At 38.0% G+C, this 20797-nt stretch overlaps 1 protein-coding gene across 2 annotated transcripts in view; it reads right to left on the bottom strand.

Annotated features, from left to right (window-relative positions):
* The window catches only part of LOC306993246 (uncharacterized protein), a 113291-nt gene that overhangs the window by 82982 nt on the left and 9512 nt on the right, over nt 1-20797 (bottom strand). For both annotated transcript variants that reach the window (XR_013796420.1, XM_079602912.1), the window contains exon 3: nt 9136-9435. Coding sequence is in view for 1 of the 2 variants with exons in the window: in XM_079602912.1 (XP_079459038.1) it covers nt 9136-9435 (300 nt within the window). In the remaining variant the exon portion in view is untranslated. The remainder of the gene's footprint in view (nt 1-9135; nt 9436-20797) is intronic.

Below are 20797 nucleotides of genomic sequence, written 5' to 3'. Positions count from 1 at the left end.
TAGTTACCGGGTATCTCCATCCGAGGGGAATTACTTCTTTAGTGGCCCTCTGAGAGTCCAGAATAACTCCATGCATAATATTGGTATCTTTATATTTCTCATTTGAGAAGCCAATTGCTTTCAAATACACTCTGCTCTCGCAAGTGATTGGTGAAGTCATTTGAAGAAGGCTTCAGTTGAACACACACACACACACACACACACACACACACACACACACACACACACACACACACACACACACACACACACACACACACACACACACACACACACACGCAGGTTATGGAGCCTGTCATAGACTAGCAGTCGCCAAATTAATCCACCGACTGCATTGCATCTTTGTGTCTGTTGGATCTGCCTGGGTCTGGATGTTAAAGGGATCCTTCACCCTAAAATAAAAATTAAGTCATCATTTACTTATTTCTTTTATAGACCGCAAAAAAAAAACATGTCCAACTCGCGCTCATGCATGTAATGGCAGTGAATAGCCACCAGCATCAAGCTTTAAAATAAGATGCAAAGGTATCAGATCCGATGCGACACGTGTCGTGAGTGAAGACAGAAAACCAGCGGCCAAGGGCAGGATTTGTGTTAAATAATACATTCAATTTAATTTTTTTTTTCCACTAAACCCTCTCGTATAACCCCAGAACACTTTGAGGTGTATATGGACGAACGCAAGTGGTCTGAAAAAGAAAGAAAAGCATAAGGCATTAGAACAACACTAGTGTGAGTAAATGTTTTAGGGTGAACTATCCCTTATTCTGATCTCTGTGGGTTTACTGAGGAGGCTATACGTGTTTGACTCGTGATTCATTGTTTATTGGTATTGTTATATTATTATATTGTGTATCAAGGAAGCTCAGGTAAGGAGGACAGGGGATAGAATAATTGTAATATATATATATATATATATATATATATATATATATATATATATATATATATATATATATATATATATATATAGTGTGAGGGCGGGGAATAAACAAAATTAGCAATTACATATAATATATTTAAATGACAGAATGCAAAAAATGCTTTTCTTACTTAGTATTTTTGTCTTGTTTCCAGTCCAAATAGCTAACAATTATTAAATCAAGATGCATTTACTATCTTAATTCAAAAAGAAACAAGATTATATTTCTTACCCCATTGGCAGATAATTAAAAAAACTCACTTAATTTTGATTTATTTTCCCAGAAAACAAGACTTAATATCTTATGTTATTTTACTCATCTAGTAAATGCATCTTGATTTAAGAATTTTTAGATATTTGGACTGGAAACAAGACAAAAATACTAAGTAAGAAAAGCATTTTTTGTAGATCAAGACACATTTACTTAAGAAGCTAAATGACTTGTTTATTTTCAGAAAAGACAGACAGACAGACAGACAGACAGACAGACAGACAGACAGACAGACAGACAGACAGACAGACAGACAGACAGACAGACAGACAGACAGACAGACAGACAGACAGACAGACAGACAGACAGACAGACAGACAGACAGACAGACAGACAGACAGACAGACAGACAGACAGACAGACAGACAGACAGACAGACAGACAGACAGACAGACAGACAGACAGACAGACAGACAGACAGACAGACAGACAGACAGACAGACAGACAGACAGACAGACAGACAGACAGACAGACAGACAGACAGACAGACAGACAGACAGACAGACAGACAGATAGATAGATAGATAGATAGATAGATAGATAGATAGATAGATAGATAGATAGATAGATAGATAGATAGATAGATAGATAGATAGATAGATAGATAGATAGATAGATAGAAAAAATAAAAATATGTCAATGGAGTGAGTCAAATGAACTTGATTCAAAGGGAACACAAGATTATTTGTCTGACCCCTTCGGCATAAATCTCTTTTTCAGCATAAAATCACTCAATGTATCAAAGTCATTTTGTTTCTCAGCTATACATATCTTAAATTGAGAATGTTCAGTTATTCGTAATGACTAAAATACTGCGTAAGAAAGTCATGTTTTGCGGTGCTAATGAAAGTCTTCGACTCTCAGATTGCTTATTTGGAGCAGACTTTCTAACAAAGGCAGATTCTTCCCACATATCTCTTTACCTGAACGGCGTCTGAATGAAGCTTTTAAACAATAGAACGGAGGTGACTTCACCCAGACGATAGTGTGACTGGGGTATAAAATACAATGTTTACAGACGAAATCCATACTTTCAAGACACTGAGAAATGTGGGGTTGCCAGAGGTATGCGGAAAAATGAGCTGAAGAACAATGAGACGCTTTTGACAGTAAACTGTAGGTTGCATACAAAGAGACAGGGGTCAAGTTGAAATTGTCCATCACCCAGACAAGCAGAACTCATTTGGATGCAAACGAGTGCCTACAATATTCAAATATTCAATATATATTCAGAGCTTGGGCAAGCGCTGGACTGACGGACCCCCCCCCACACACACACACACACACACACAGACACGCTTCATTCCCGTGTTCAGCCCACCGAGTGCAGAGGTACAGTGCAGATGTGTGTGATTTCAGTTTACCGTGGTATCGTTAACTCCAAAAAATGAGCAATGTCAAACTCAGAAACACACACAGACCTACGGGAAGCTGAGAGGATAAAATTACGATGAATTCAGGTTGATTGGGACACTTTTTGCTAAGGCTGTAAACGATTAATCGCGATTAATCGAATCCAAAATAAAAGTTTGTGTTTACATAATATATGTGTGTGTATTGTGTATAATTATTTTGTATATATATAAATAAATACACACACATGCATATATATATTTGAGAAATATTTGCATTTATATACTGTATATATTTTTTTATATTATTTATTTTATAAATAAACTAGGGCTGTCAAAAGATTAATCGCGATTAATCGCATCCAACATAAAAGTTTGTGTTTGCATAATATATGTGTGTGTACTGAGTATAATTATTTATATATATAAAAAACACACACAATCATGTATATATTTAAGAAAAATTGGTTATATTTATATATAAAATATTTATATATAATATAAATTATATAAATGTATATACAGTATATAAATGCAAATATTTCTTAAATATATACATAAATGTGTGTGTATTTATAGATAATAATTATAAACAGTACACACACATATAGTATGCAAACACAAACTTTTATTTTGGATGCGATTAATCGCGATTAATCTTTTGACAGCCCTAAAATAAATAAAACTTTTATATATAAATAACAAATTTTTCTTAAATATATACATGCATGTGTGTGTATTTATATATATATATATATATATATATATATATATATATATATATATATATATATATATATATATATATATAATAATTATACACAATACACACACATATATTATGTAAATACAAACTTTTATTTCGGATTCGATTAATCGCGATTAATCGTTTACAGCCCTACTCTTTGCCATTGAGATGACTGGAAACCTGAGGTCACCCTATTCCAAATATTAGTGAGCCGGAAACTATTTTACGTTATGTTTATCTCTATGACAGGGCGATTATTTGCAGTTTTGCATTCTCAGTGACAGACAGAGCAGAAGTGTGTGTCTCAGTGAAACCGCACCTGTCACAAAAACGCCAAGGCATCGTAAAAATTTTTCCTCTTATTATCCCACGTGTTCCCATATGGAGATCTGGAAGAAAAGGGTTCAGACGATACGTTTGAGAGGTTTTCTATGACTTTGATTTGAATCGCTATAAAGGTCACTTATATCAAAAAGGTACACTCATTTTGGACAATTCGACTTGTGATGCCATCAATAATGATGATACATTTCCTTAAACTTTTTTTACCCAACAGGTGAATGAGTTAATGAGTCACTTGCAAGTTTGTCTATTAATTAGTGAGATCGCCTTATATGAACAAAGGGTTTAAGTGACGCTGCCTTTGAATTTGGCCATAATGAGGTACACACTGTAAAAGAAAAAGTTGGTTTAACTTAAAAAAGCAAGTTACCTTGTTGCCTTAAAATTTTGAGTTTGTTATAATTAAAAATTTTAGTTAATACAATGAAGAAGAATGGTTTAATAAACAAACTCAAAATAGTATGTTATCTTCACACATTAGTTATCGAAGTTGATTTGACAAAAGATAAAAAGTTGTGATAACAAATCATGAAAATATTTTTTTACAGTGCAGTAAAAGGCAGGAGCGCAGACATAATGCCTATAAATGCCGTCTAGGTGTGCAGCCGACATACAGTCTCCATGATTGAAGGTTGTAAACAGTCGTCGAACCCTTGACAATCAGCACTCAAAAAATTCATTTTGACCTCGTTAAAATTAATTAATTCAAATAAGCAAAAGTAACGCAATTGTTTAATATTGTCACAACTCAATTTAATTGTGTTCAATCAACCTAATATATTTAAAACGGAAGTTTACTTCATTAATTTGTGTGAAAACTACATTAATCATTTTTGTTGACATCTAACTGGGCGGTGGATCTGTAGTTCCCAGCATGCTTTGTAAGCGACTGCATACATCTAGGGATTAAAGTGTTATTTTATGTGTTTTTCAGTAAATGGAAACATGTTGTTAGTTAATTACTTTTGAATTTTGTGGTTACCATTATACAGAAGTGTTTAGGGTGTGGGCACTCAGTATACACTTCATTTGCATTAAAACTCACTCGCAAGTAATTAATATTAATATGTAAAAAGTGGTTTTAATTAAATAGAACACTAAGATCTAGCATTAGAAGTGATTGTAGAGTCAAATTAGCTAAAATTATAATGATGGTGATTTTAGGCAGGACAAAAACTAACCTGACTAAACTTTATCTAGTAGGATTGACTAAATTAATTTAAGTTCATACACCAAATCATTTCAAACTAATTAGATTTTGTTGGAAACATGTAATTCAATTTCGTGGAAAAGTTTTCCTTAATTTAATTAAGTTCGTTCAACAGAGGGTTTGAAATTAACTTTTTCACTCACCGACCAATTTGGCTACTACATTTTTAAGTTACCGGCCCTTCAGAACTTTTACTAGCCAAAAAAAGAAAGAACAAAAATTCTTAACCAGATTATCTTATGTCACAGCTTTTATAAATATATATATATATATATATATATATTATATTATCCAAACAAAATCCTGTCACCCAGCATCTCCTCCCTTCCTGTAGGATGTTGGAAAATAACAGTGTCTTTTCTTTTTAATCTTCACTTGCAAGAGAGTAAGCGTGCCATTGTTTGTTGTGAGTGTTCAAGTGAGCCAGATATGAGCAGATTCGGCGGAATCGGCGCAATACGCTGTATTTAATCATGAGTATTTGCGCTAAATCTGCACAGATTTGGCTGACTTCCCCAATCAAAGTGAGTAAATATAAGTAACCCGCCGAATTGGCTCGTGATTTGACAGCGACACAGTTGATTTTTACCCGCCGGTTGGCAGGTTGGCGGGGGTTAATTTCAAACACTGTTGACAATCACCCACAGGAATGCCACGAAAATCCAAACCCACACGCCAACCCGATCCACATCCATCCGCATAGCCGCCACAGAGCCACTTGAGCGTCACCCATAAGTCATTGCACATCAGACACCTTCTATTTCCTAAACGCATCAGAGCCACCTGATGCCAGCCATCACTTCCAGCCCAGGATCAATTGAAATCCTGTGTCATTGGAAACTCTGTACGGATGAGCTAATGAAATAAACACAATTGGATAGCAGAGAGTGTGGGTCAGGCCAGAGTAAGTGCCTATTTACCTGAATGAGAGGCTGGTATAATGTATTGGAGTGGATATCGCATTAACCTGCCAAAGCCTTTTTAAATGGGGTCCAGGGCTTAAACTGATTTATCTATTGGCTCCCCCAGGGGCACTTCAGATGTGCAGCCCATCCAGCCATCAGCGCAGATATCATTACTGCTCAGTGTGTGTGTGTGTGTGTGTGTGTGTGTGTGTGTGTGTGTGTGTGTGTGTGTGTGTGTGTGTGTGTGTGTGTGTGTGTGTGTGTGTGTGTGAACAAATAATAATAAACTCAAAAGGGCACATTATGTTATTAGGTGACTACAGATGTATTTCTGAAGATTGAACAGTGGGATTTTATCCATTAGGGAATTGATTGGATTGTGAAAGTGAGCTATACTTTAGTCGAGTGTTTGGAGGAGAGGGGTTGAAAACTTTATAACATCAGTGAAAATTAAAGAAAATTCACCTAACCATTATGTCCTTTCAAAAACGTATTGTCACACTTTACACCAGGTGTCATAACTACTATGTGCTTACATAATAATAATAATTGTTAGGTATAATGTACTTATTGTGTTGATGTGAATTGCTGGATCCGATATAGGAAGGTTTAAGAGAGGGTTAAAAGGTAAAGGAAGGCTCAACAGTGTAATTATAGATGATTACATTACATAAATTAATACGTGCAGGTATTTTTTTTAATATAAATGTAAAAACCTGTATGTACACCACATTGTATAAAATGACCAATTTAAATGTTACATAGTGGATTAGTACATGTATTATTTAAAGACACTTTAGTGGGACTGCCAATCTTTGTCCTGTGGAAGAAGAAAGTAGATGTTTTGAGCAGTGGGTTAGGCCCTGTTTACACGAGAACGCTCGCGGGTGAAAACGTAAAAATATTTTATCGGATGTGCCTTTCGTTTACACGGCGACGGCGTTTTTGGGGCTTAAAAACTCAAAAAAGTGAAACCTCCCTCCAAAGTGGAAATCTTAAAAACTCTCCACCATCGCGTTCCCGTCTAAAGGGTAAAAACGGTAAAAACGCAAAAGTCTGCTAGACAGTGAAGGCGTCGCGTACGCGTTTACGTCACAGGCATGCGCCGGTACAGGAAAATAACAAAACATTATCAAACTAATATAGCATTAATTTCATTGAAAAAATAAATAAAAAATCTGTCATTTTTGAGCGACACGCGAAGAGCACCGAGGGTTAAAGCAGCAGCTTTACCGTATTAAACATGAAGAACTGTGTCAGCGTCTCTTTCACTTTCTGTGCTTCACATCGCCACCTAGCCGCCTGGAGTGCACACTACATCCAATCTCACACACTTTTGCGTCACCATATGCACGCAGATTTCCCCCCCATAATGCTCGTCTAAACGCAGAATAAAAAGTGATAACGCAACGCCACTTTTGCATTTTCTCTTCAGATCGTTTCCGTGTAAACATAACCTGAGATACAATGGAAGTCAATGGGGTTCAATGTTGTTTGGATCCCAACGTTATTCAAATATCTTGTGTTGTATTCCACCAGAAAAAGAAATGCAGTTTGTGTCAGTGAAATCCAGACACTAGGAACAATAATAAACACTAGGACCGCAGAAGAACTACACACTTAACTTAACGTTATCGCAAGATGAAGAACTACGGCTTTAAATAGGTGAAACAAAACAGGTGTAGAAATTATTGCAAATGTATTAAAATGTTTGGATTTTGAGATAAACATTTGGAAGAATTTGGTTAAAATAAGATCTAGAGTGTGCATTAAATTCAGATTCAGTTTATTTAACAGCTACTAAAATACTGTAGAATTAGATATTAAAGAAGAAAAATGATTTAGACTTTTAGCTCCCTGATCAATGAAGGACGGCGAGTGTTTCAGAAGAAGACTGTTATAAATATTAATGTTTTTGGTTTGGTCTTGTTAGCGGTGAAGAAATTACCTTTATTTATTATTTTTTTCTTGTTCTCTTAAAACTTTCAAAGCTTGTAAGTACGACATTCCACGAACTTCCAGTTGTCTGAGTGAAATCCTGGCACAACCACAGCTGTAAAACCAGCACCCGTCTAAGAAGTAAATTAATCATTTGCATGCATAAAATGAAAGAAGTGTAGACCTTATCATGAGAACTGTTTCATTTGTGAGATAAAAAGCACTGCGTGATCAGAGATAACATTTACACAGAGAACAAACAGTGTGTGTGAGAGCGAGACTCGACTGTACACAGCAGAACAAAGACACACAAGATTCACTAAATATCAATACTAATCGCAGGAATAAACAAAATATAAAGTTATCTATTACCGGTAAGTACAGTCAGGTGTCATTTGTTCTATTGTTGTTAATGGACATTTTTGGTGTGGTTATCAGATGATAATAATATAAGCATAATGTTTGTGATGACCCATTTTCTCTTTATAATTGCAAATTGAGGTTTTTAATAAGGTTTTATTTATTCATTTATTTATTACAACTTGTGCAATATGTTCTAAAACTAATGATATAGCATTTTTGTGTGAGAAATAGGTTAAAATTTAAGTTGTTTTCCCAGAAAATCTTGATCTTGCTAGACAGTTGTGGTCACTATTCGGTTCATTGTATTAAAAAAAGTAGTTATTCTTCTAAACATGAGTTTCCACAGAGGAAACATGGAAAAGTCAGTAACGCTTTATTTTACAGTGACCTTGTTACAAGTTACATGTAGTTACTGTCCACAGTAATAACTAAATTATGCAAACTAAAGCAAACCGAACCCTATAATAAGTACATGTTGTTAATTAATATTACCCAGTGTTTAAATTACTGTGACAAGAGCCCTGTTTACACCTAAGATGCGCTTTGGTCACAAGTGGACGATGTTAATAAGGTGTAAACGGGGTCTAAAACGTTTCGAGCTTGTTAAAAACACATTTGACCGGATTGCTTTCGTAGTGTAAACGCTCATGTGGTCGAAAGTGTTCAAATCGGTCTACGGACCTCACGCGTGAACATGATGGGAAGAGCTCCAGCCAGACGGGATTTAAACTGTGTCGGCCGGAGACCCAAGTTTAGTTTAAAGATGAAAAATGTTCCGATCACAATGTTCTCTCATTATTCCTGGTTTCTAACACACACTTGCGGCTCTCAGAGCAGAAACTAAAGCTGCTGCTCTCCGTGTGTTTCCCGTCGTCTCTGGTCGCGTTCATAAGTAAATTGCGTGAGCTTATTTTGTCCAGTGTGGTTGAAAGTGGACCAAAAATTCAGGTGTGAACGGGAATGCGTCTCCCTCGTCTACTTGTGATCCGATCGACCAAACCGCATCTTTATAGCAGGTGTAAACAGGGGCAAACACAAGATGAAGTGTTCCTGAGAAGTCACATGGGTCTGGTCTGCACTCACCTCATCTGCTTGGGTCACCACCACGGCTGGCGTTCCCTCCTCTAGATCATATCTTCTCTGTGCCGTGCGAATCTCGGGATCTTGCTTGAGCTCTTCCGGATCAAAGCCCTCGTTGTTCAGGATCTGTTCAGCGTGACTGTGGCTGTGACTGGCTGCGGACTCGTCCGTGAAGGCCAGAGATGTCTCGAGGTCTGGCTCTGGTCCGTCTCGGGCGAGATGTTTTAACTCACAAATGTGCTGCTCTGATCCTAAAGCGTGCGGAGACGATGGAATGAACTCGTGCGTCGAAAACTCAGACTCCTGAAAATACAGAAAATAACATGCATTTTTAGATCTGTCAGTTCTTCCAAAATGTTAATCAAATTATTTACATGATATGCCATTTAATTCAATAAATCACTGGCCTACAGTTCACAGATATCCATTTTGCATTCAAGTAAGGGCCGCTCACAAACTGTAGAAAATGTTTGGTCAGGTGACCTGAAAAAAGTGCTTATTAATTACTAACCAACTAATTACGATCCTCTGTTGACCTTTAGGTTGTTTTTTTTAAATACATTTGTTTACGCTTTGCCATTTTATTGGATAATTTTTAATGTGTGCACTTAACAAATATGGTCCTGCCTTAAAGTCAAGTCACTCTCATTTATATAGGGCTACCACAGAAACCGAAAATTCTCGGGACAGCAGCATGTGTCAATATTAACCGTTCTATTTCAACAGAAACGATCTGAAAACAGGGCTTTAAGTGTAAAATACCGAACTTGTCCTTTAAGAGCCGCCGCTTGTTCCACGGCAGATTGCTATTATAAAAGCGGGTTTGCCAGCGCACGCAACTTACATGATGGTAACGGTGATCTCGCAGTCTTCAGAACTTTGTTTCCTGGTTCTTGACGGACAACACACTTTGTCAGATGTTCTTATATACCGATGTGTCTCACCACTATTGATCAAACAGGTTTGATCCGTCATTACTACAATTAGCCTGAATAATTTGGGTAAATGTGTTGTTAGATTTATGCCTATTTTTTCACATCCTCATGGACATCACAATGATTTCCCTCGTGTGGTAATATTTTTCCTTATAATTATGTATGGTTTGCAAAAATATGAACTGCTGTGTAGATGAGAGAAGCAAAGTGCACGCTACATTATGGCCAAGCATGCGCCCTAATAGCATCTGAATAACGCGCCACTGTCTTTAGACTGGGTTTTTCCTGGGCTGTGGCGGAGTTGTTTTCTGAAACTCCAGAATATCACCAGGAAACATTTGTGCCGGAACACGCCTCCTCTTTTCGCTGCACCGCCCCCGCGAGCGCAAGTTCATTCCCTAATTTACCGGCGTGCGTCTGTGGAGGGAAACGTCTGCTGTGCGTCGGGTGCAAAATAGGAATGACACATGCGTCAGTGTACAAAGTCAATTGCGCTGGGTGCAAATTATGTACCTCATGATTTCTCCCTCAAGATTCCATAAAATCATGACATACAGTACATAGGAAATATATGTTTATAAATAAATGCAAACCAACATTTGGTATTAAACTGTCTAGCCTCTACTGAGTGATAGCTTAATTCAATCTAAATATGCAACCCTGTTACCCATTCTGGCACATGTATTGCTCAAGTCACACCAAACCATCATTAAACAAACATTACCGCACTAACTTCCTCTTATCGGCACCGTAACTGCATCATGTGCCGTTTTTTGTGCTAATCTAAAACGGGTTGACAAGCACAAATACCCTTTAGCTGAGGAATAACATTTCACTCAGCGCCGGCATGATTACTCTTCATTAGCCAGTAATGTGACAGTTTGACAAGTGCAGTGGCTGTTTTAGTCACCTGCTGATGCGCGTACACGGCCCAGTGGAGATGAGACCTCTCTGGAAGTGGCCATTAACCACAGTTCATCTGTCAGACTTCAGTCCACACTCAACCTCCACTACACTTCATTTGGAAAGAGAAATCCCAGTGGACTCTGTGTCATTTATAGCAGCGGTCATGTTCATTAAGACCTCAGGGGTGGCCATTTATATTTCAGTGCTACACTTCGCGTCGAGGCTTGTAACGAGTTACTTTTGTGTGAAAAATTAGTTCAATTTTGATATGCACATCCATTCCCTTCTGAAACTAAACCCTCATCCAAAATGTTTTAGATTTTTTTTCCCACATGCCAGAACCTAAAACCTGGAAATCAACCAGACAAGTGCTGTAGCTTCCTTCAATGAGACGTCACATTAAAATATCCCAGCATGCTTTCCACATGTCACAGCTGTTCTTGCCTCCATTTCCACTGGCATGTCATGTCTTTCATTAGACAAGAATGTCTCGGTAAAATGTCCCCCCCATTCAAGTTGGTTTAAACAGTCGGGTCCAATGGGTATTCATTACACACGGATTGGTAACTGGCTAGGAATTGTTTTCCTATACATAATGGTCGGATGTGTAATCCAAGCCTTTTGCAATTAATTAAGAAACGCTGTGTGCATGTGGCCGCTTGTACTTTGGCCCTGTCTGGACAATGACTGATTCGTCTTGGACTGAAGAAAATGTAAAGCATTTGATGTTTCTGAATACTTGTGCAATGAAGTAATTCCACTGGTAAATGTGACAGGAATCTAATTAATCTGAAGATTCAGTGTCGGGATAACAGGAAATCTATCTGAATGAAATGTAGACCAAACATTGCTTTGTGTGACCACAGGATAACCGCACGACTTATTCATGTTGACATGAGAATGATGTGATAAAATTGCTAGCTAACTTTGTCTGTCCAAAGTTACAGTGCATTAAAGTTCAACTCCTGTCATGACCATGCAAAGTCTAAAGGTCCTTGTCCGAAAATTTCGTATGCGTTTTTTTGTCAAAACACTTCTCAAAATGCTTGCTACGGATGCAAAAAACACAGAAAAATCAAACCCAATCCAAAGAAAATTATGACGGACGAAAGTTTCGGAGGCAGTGTGTAAACGTGATTGACACAACATGAGGTCGTATTTATTTTTTAACGTGCGAAATTTCGGACGAGAATTACGAACTCGGGGTAAAGGGACCTTAAAGCTACACTGTGTAGGATTTACTCCCATCTAGCGGTAAAATTGTATATGACTACCAACTGAATATGACTTATCCCCTCCCGAGGGCGTTTTAACTCCTACGGTAGCAGTAATATTTCAAATCTGCCGGCAGTCGCGAGTAATCTCCCCCTCGCATTCGTCACGGTGCCACGGAGTGTAAAAACGCGAAGCTTGAATTTCCAGGTATGTCCCTCTTTGGCTAATGTATTTTCAAGATGGAGGCGCAACATGGCTTCCGCCATTCGATCAACTCACCCGTATTGTTATGAGGATAGCAGATGAACCCAAACGCAGACAGTATGAAAGCACACAACGTTTATTATAACAGAAAAACAAAACCCACGAGGGGGCAAAACAGAGGCAATACAAACAAGGGATAACTAAACTAGATAACACTTGACAAAAACTACACTTAAAACAAACAGCAAATACAAGATCAAGACGTTCCTTTAAGACAAGGTACTCACGGGTAGACTCTCACAAAATGTGACACATCAAACAATGAACCGGCAAAGGACAGCAAAAACAGGGGGATTATATAATGAAACACTAATGACGAGGACAGGTGAAACTGACTAGACAATAATGACAAGACGAGGATAACAAGGAATTGGCCATGCGCTTGTACACAAAACATGATTCTGTCATGATCCTGCCTTACGACCAGGGAAAATCAAGGACACTAAGGCAGAATCATGACCCGTATGTATTATAAATGGCAGATTCTACGCTTACGAGAATACTTGATTAGTTGTTAGAAGTAATTATACATTAATGAGCACATATCATTTTGAAAGAACAAAGTGGTTTTTGCTAAGAAACAAAAAAATTGCAGTGTAGCTTTAACTTTTGATGTGTAAAAGAAGAAGAATGGGGCCCATGTGAATTACACAGGTAACACCTGACCAGATATTCATCTGCCTAGAATAGTAGTCCCATTGCTAAAAGATTCATTTAAGATCACATTTTAAATGGAAGAAATAATATAAGCACTTTAAAGAGGTGGTTGATTATGATTTCACTTTTCTAACTTTAGTTAGTGTGTAATGTTGCTGTTTGAGCATAAACAACATCTGCAAAGTTACAACGCTCAAAGTTCAAAGCAAAGGGAGATACATGCTTTTTTGGGGATGTTAAATAATGGCGCAAATATCAGTAAATTGACTAGAGCAAACCTTAGTAAATCACCTTGCATGATTAATTTAAATATTCTCCTCTCATAAATGTTGCGTCAGAAAGGGAAACTCCTACAAACACATATGCAATAAGATCAGCTGCAAAAATAACCTTGTCCATTCCTTTACAGCGCTAATTCTTCACTACGTGTCTTTTCACTGGTCCGCGCTGGAGAGAGCTGTTAGTAAAGCTGTCCCCAAATGTGAACATGCATTTACTCATCTCACTTGCACAAAACAGATTCAGTATTCCTGAAAATGAATAAAAACATTGAGATGCAATCTCAAAATATTACGCAACCCTTTACCAATTAAATATGTTAAATAACACAAATATTGTCACAGTGTCTGGTTGTGTGTCCCTGGGTTCCCCCACGGTGTCCTTCATGTGTTAACTACATTTCCCATCATCCTGTTCTGTCACTCATTGTTTCATTGCACACGGCTGTTTCCCGTCACCTTGTTAGTGTATCTGTCTATCTGTTTCGGTCCATGTCACGGAGTCATTGTTGAATGTCACGCCACCTCTGAGGTCTGTTTGCTCACCTGTCTTGTTTTGGATTGTTTATATGGATCTTGAACCTTGCCTGGACGACTACGATTTTGGATTTACCCTAATAAATAATATACTGCACTTGGATCTACCTGTTTGCGTGTGCTTTCCGTGACAAATATACTTTATGCATTTAACACTAGCCGAGACTCTTCTTTATGTGTACAGATGTGACGTAACACTAGCCGAGACTCTTCTTTATGTGTACAGATGTGACGTAACACTAGCCGAGACTCTTCTTTATGTGTACAGATGTGACGTAACACTAGCCGAGACTCTTCTTTATGTGTACAGATGTGACGTAACACTAGCCGAGACTCTTCTTTATGTGTACAGATGTGACGTAACACTAGCCGAGACTCTTCTTTATGTGTGCAGATGTGACTAGCCGAGACTCTTCTTTATGTGTGCAGATGTGACTAGCCGAGACTCTTCTTTATGAGTACAGATGTGACGTAACACTAGCCGAGACTCTTCTTTATGTGTACAGATGTGACTAGCCGAGACTCTTCTTTATGTGTGCAGATGTGACGTAATACTAGCCGAGACTCTTCTTTATGTGTACAGATGTGACGTAATACTAGCCGAGACTCTTCTTTATGTGTACAGATGTGGCTAGCCGAGACTCTTCTTTATGTGTACAGATGTGACGTAATACTAGCCGAGACTCTTCTTTATGTGTACAGATGTGACTAGCCGAGACTCTTCTTTATGTGTACAGATGTGACGTAATACTAGCCGAGACTCTTCTTTATGTGTACAGATGTGACGTAACACTAGCCGAGACTCTTCTTTATGTGTACAGATGTGACGTAATACTAGCCGACTCTTCTTTATGTGTGCAGATGTGACGTAATACTAGCCGACTCTTCTTTATGTGTACAGATGTGACGTAATACTAGCCGAGACTCTTCTTTATGTGTACAGATGTGACGTAATACTAGCCGAGACTCTTCTTTATGTGTACAGATGTGACGTAATACTAGCCGAGACTCTTCTTTATGTGTACAGATGTGACGTAACACTTGCTGAGACTCTTCTTTATGTGTACAGATGTGACGTAATACTAGCCGAGACTCTTCTTTATGTGTACAGATGTGACGTAATACTAGCAGAGACTCTTCTTTATGTGTACAGATGTGACGTAATACCAGCCGAGACTCTTCTTTATGTGTACAGATGTGACGTAATACTAGCAGACTCTTCTTTATGTGTACAGATGTGACGTAACACTTGCTGAGACACTTCTTTATATGTACAGATGTGACGTAACACTAGCCGAGACTCTTCTTTATGTGTGCAGATGTGACGTAATACCAGCCGAGACTCTTCTTTATGTGTACAGAAGTGACGTAACACTAGCCGAGACTCTTCTTTATGTGTACAGAAGTGACGTAACACTAGCCGAGACTCTTCTTTATGTGTACAGATGTGACGTAACACTAGCCGAGACTCTTCTTTATGTGTACAGATGTGACGTAACACTAGCCGAGACTCTTCTTTATGTGTACAGATGTGACGTAACACTAGCCGAGACTCTTCTTTATGTGTACAGATGTGACGTAACACTAGCCGAGACCCTTCTTTATGTGTACAGAAGTGACGTAACACTAGCCGAGACTCTTCTTTATGTGTACAGATGTGACGTAACACTAGCCGAGACTCTTCTTTATGTGTACAGAAGTGACGTAACACTAGCCGAGACTCTTCTTTATGTGTACAGAAGTGACGTAACACTAGCCGAGACTCTTCTTTATGTGTACAGAAGTGACGTAACACTAGCCGAGACTCTTCTTTATGTGTACAGATGTGACGTAACACTAGCCGAGACTCTTCTTTATGTGTACAGAAGTGACGTAACACTAGCCGAGACCAGTGTTGGTCAAGTTACTTGGAAATAGTAATTAGTTACTGATTACTGATTACTTCTCCAAGAAAGTAATCCAGTTACTTTACTGATTACTTATTTTCAAAAGTAATTAGTTACTTTACTAGTTACTTTACTAGTTACTTTACTTCAAAAACATGATGCACGACCTGAAAATGCTATAAAAGCAGACCTTTCAGCCTAATTATATTCTTTCTGCATATTCCATCATCTAAAATTTAATCAAATTAAACATTCTCTTTTTTAAAACTTGTTTAATTAGTTTCAATATTTTAACTTTATGCACATTGCATCAACCAAAAATTTAATTAAATGCAACAGTCTCAGACTTGAAGAAAAATGTTGAACATTTAACCAATTTCTGCAGAGTCCACCATATTTTAACGAAATACACAAAGTCCTTCTTCTGTTAACTTATATTTCTGCATATTCCAGCATATAAAATGCAAATATTTTTTTGTAAAATCCTCTATTCGATTAGATTCAAATAAAATACAGCAATAAACTAATTAAAATGAAAGTCTCTCATGACTGTTTTCCAAATTATTAACAGTTACGTCTTTTAACATTAAAGAGCAGATTCGTTTTGTTTTTGTAAATCGTCAGACATGTTTTTACCATTTCATGGAGTTTTCCTTTGTAGAAAGCCTTTCTTTAAAGTGAATTTCGTTTTGTATAAATTGTATCTTAATTTTAATAAATATTGCATCAACCAATTGCATGTATTTAACAAATACAAGGCAAATATAGCAGACAATAACCGTGACATGGAGGAGCCGGCGCGCCGCGTTCACTTTCACTTTCATTGTTAACTAGAGCGCGCACCTCATAAATGAATTAAACTCAGCGTAGGCCTATGTCTCATGATACATTAGCATTAAATATCTTTGCTGCATCCTTTCTAGAACAGACAAGGGCTTTCTTGCGGCTCGCATCAGCATTTACGGATGATGAGTTTTGTGATGCGGTTGCGGATTAAATAAATAATACCCCATTCACGCAGCTCTATCGATAACAACATTGAACACTAGGCTACACAAATAGTATTTTTTTATTTTATTTAAGCGATTAATTTTCCATAGTGACATAGGAGGTGCCGGATCCAATAAAAAGGTTCCGTATCCAACGTGAGCGTGTTCCGGCTCAAATTAAGCCACGACTCACGAGACAGTCTAACGAAACAAAATCACAGTAACGCAGTAACGCTGCCTCCTTACGGGAAAGTAACAGTAATCTAATTACTGTTTTTGCAATTGTAATCCCTTACTTTACTCGTTACTTGAAAAAAGTAATGGGATTACAGTAACGCGTTACTTCTAACACGTTACTGCCCATCACTGGCCGAGACTCTTCTTTATGTGTACAGATGTGACGTAATACTAGCAGAGACTCTTCTTTATGTGTACAGATGTGACGTAATACCAGCCGAGGCTCTTCTTTATGTGTACAGAAGTGACGTAACACTAGCCGAGACTCTTCTTTATGTGTGCAGATGTGACGTAATACTAGCCGAGACTCTTCTTTATGTGTGCAGATGTGACGTAATACTAGCCGAGACTCTTCTTTATGTGTACAGATGTGACGTAACACTAGCCGAGACTCTTCTTTATGTGTACAGATGTGACGTAATACCAGCCGAGACTCTTCTTTATGTGTACAGATGTGACGTAATACTAGCAGACTCTTCTTTATGTGTACAGATGTGAAGTAACACTAGCCGAGACTCTTCTTTATGTGTACAGATGTGACGTAACACTAGCCGAGACTCTTCTTTATGTGTACAGATGTGACGTGACACTAGCCGAGACTCTTCTTTATGTGTGCAGATGTGACGTAATACCAGCCGAGACTCTTCTTTATGTGTACAGATGTGACGTGACACTAGCCGAGACTCTTCTTTATGTGTACAGAAGTGACGTAATACCAGCCGAGACTCTTCTTTATGTGTACAGATGTGACGTAATACCAGCCGAGACTCTTCTTTATGTGTACAGAAGTGACGTAACACTAGCCGAGACTCTTCTTTATGTGTACAGAAGTGACGTAACACTAGCCGAGACTCTTCTTTATGTGTACAGATGTGACGTAACACTAGCCGAGACTCTTCTTTATGTGTACAGATGTGACGTAACACTAGCCGAGACTCTTCTTTATGTGTACAGATGTGACGTGACACTAGCCGAGACTCTTCTTTATGTGTGCAGATGTGACGTAATACCAGCCGAGACTCTTCTTTATGTGTACAGAAGTGACGTAACACTAGCCGAGACTCTTCTTTATGTGTACAGATGTGACGTAACACTAGCCGAGACTCTTCTTTATGTGTACAGAAGTGACGTAACACTAGCCGAGACTCTTCTTTATGTGTACAGAAGTGACGTAACACTAGCCGAGACTCTTCTTTATGTGTACAGATGTGACGTAACACTAGCCGAGACTCTTCTTTATGTGTACAGATGTGACGTAACACTAGCCGAGACTCTTCTTTATGTGTACAGATGTGACGTAACACTAGCCGAGACTCTTCTTTATGTGTACAGATGTGACGTAACACTAGCCGAGACTCTTCTTTATGTGTACAGAAGTGACGTAACACTAGCCGAGACTCTTCTTTATGTGTACAGATGTGACGTAACACTAGCCGAGACTCTTCTTTATGTGTACAGATGTGACGTGACACTAGCCGAGACTCTTCTTTATGTGTACAGATGTGACGTAACACTAGCCGAGACCAGTGTTGGTCAAGTTACTTGGAAATAGTAATTAGTTACTGATTACTGATTACTTCTCCAAGAAAGTAATCCAGTTACTTTACTGATTACTTATTTTCAAAAGTAATTAGTTACTTTACTAGTTACTTTACTTCAAAAACATGATGCACGACCTGAAAATGCTATAAAAGCAGACCTTTCAGCCTAATTATATTCTTTCTGCATATTCCATCATCTAAAATTGAATCAAATTAAACATTCTCTTTTTTAAAACTTGTTTAATTAGTTTCAATATTTTAACTTTATGCACATTGCATCAACCAAAAATTTAATTAAATGCAACAGTCTCAGACTTGAAGAAAAATGTTGAACATTTAACCAATTTCTGCAGAGTCCACCATATTTTAACGAAATACACAAAGTCCTTCTTCTGTTAACTTATATTTCTGCATATTCCAGCATATAAAATGCAAATATTTTTTTGTAAAATCCTCTATTCGATTAGATTCAAATAAAATACAGCAATAAACTAATTAAAATGAAAGTCTCTCATGACTGTTTTCCAAATTATTAACAGTTACGTCTTTTAACATTAAAGAGCAGATTCGTTTTGTTTTTGTAAATCGTCAGACATGTTTTTACCATTTCATGGAGTTTTCCTTTGTAGAAAGCCTTTCTTTAAAGTGAATTTCGTTTTGTATAAATTGTATCTTAATTTTAATAAATATTGCATCAACCAATTGCATGTATTTAACAAATACAAGGCAAATATAGCAGACAATAACCGTGACATGGAGGAGCCGGCGCGCCGCGTTCACTTTCACTTTCATTGTTAACTAGAGCGCGCACCTCATAAATGAATTAAACTCAGCGTAGGCCTATGTCTCATGATACATTAGCATTAAATATCTTTGCTGCATCCTTTCTAGAACAGACAAGGGCTTTCTTGCGGCTCGCATCAGCATTTACGGATGATGAGTTTTGTGATGCGGTTGCGGATTAAATAAATAATACCCCATTCACGCAGCTCTATCGATAACAACATTGAACACTAGGCTACACAAATAGTATTTTTTTTATTTTATTTAGGCGATTAATTTTCCATAGTGACATAGGAGGTGCCGGATCCAATAAAAAGGTTCCGTATCCAACGTGAGCGTGTTCCGGCTCAAATTAAGCCACGACTCACGAGACAGTCTAACGAAACAAAATCACAGTAACGCAGTAACGCTGCCTCCTTACGGGAAAGTAACAGTAATCTAATTACTGTTTTTGCAATTGTAATCCCTTACTTTACTCGTTACTTGAAAAAAGTAATGGGATTACAGTAACGCGTTACTTCTAACACGTTACTGCCCATCACTGGCCGAGACTCTTCTTTATGTGTACAGATGTGACGTAATACTAGCCGAGACCCTTCTTTATGTGTACAGATGTGACGTAACACTAGCCGAGACTCTTCTTCATGTGTACAGATTTGACGTAATACTAGCCGAGACTCTTCTTTATGTGTACAGATGTGACGTAACACTAGCCGAGACTCTTCTTTATGTGTACAGATGTGATGTAACACTAGCCGAGACTCTTCTTTATGTGTACAGATGTGACGTAATACCAGCCGAGACTCTTCTTTATGTGTACAGATGTGACGTAATACTAGCCGAGACTCTTCTTTATGTGTAGATGTGACTAGCCGAGACTCTTCTTTATGTGTACAGATGTGACGTAACACTAGCCGAGACCCTTCTTTATGTGTACAGATGTGACGTAACACTAGCCGAGACTCTTCTTCATGTGTACAGATTTGACGTAATACTAGCCGAGACTCTTCTTTATGTGTACAGATGTGACGTAACACTAGCCGAGACTCTTCTTTATGTGTACAGATGTGATGTAACACTAGCCGAGACTCTTCTTTATGTGTACAGATGTGACGTAATACCAGCCGAGACTCTTCTTTATGTGTACAGATGTGACGTAATACTAGCCGAGACTCTTCTTTATGTGTAGATGTGACTAGCCGAGACTCTTCTTTATGTGTACAGATGTGACGTAATACTAGCCGAGACTCTTCTTCATGTGTACAGATGTGACTAGCCGAGACTCAACTTTATGTGTACAGATGTGACTAGCCGAGACTCTTCTTTATGTGTACAGATGTGACTAGCCGAGACTCTTCTTTATGTGTACAGATGTGACGTAACACTAGCCGAGACTCTTCTTCATGTGTACAGATTTGACGTAATACTAGCCGAGAC

This window comes from Phoxinus phoxinus (assembly GCF_949152265.1).
Source record: "Phoxinus phoxinus genome assembly, chromosome: 25".
Taxonomy (NCBI): Eukaryota; Metazoa; Chordata; class Actinopteri; order Cypriniformes; family Leuciscidae; genus Phoxinus; species Phoxinus phoxinus.
This window is presented reverse-complemented; position numbering and strand designations above follow the sequence as displayed.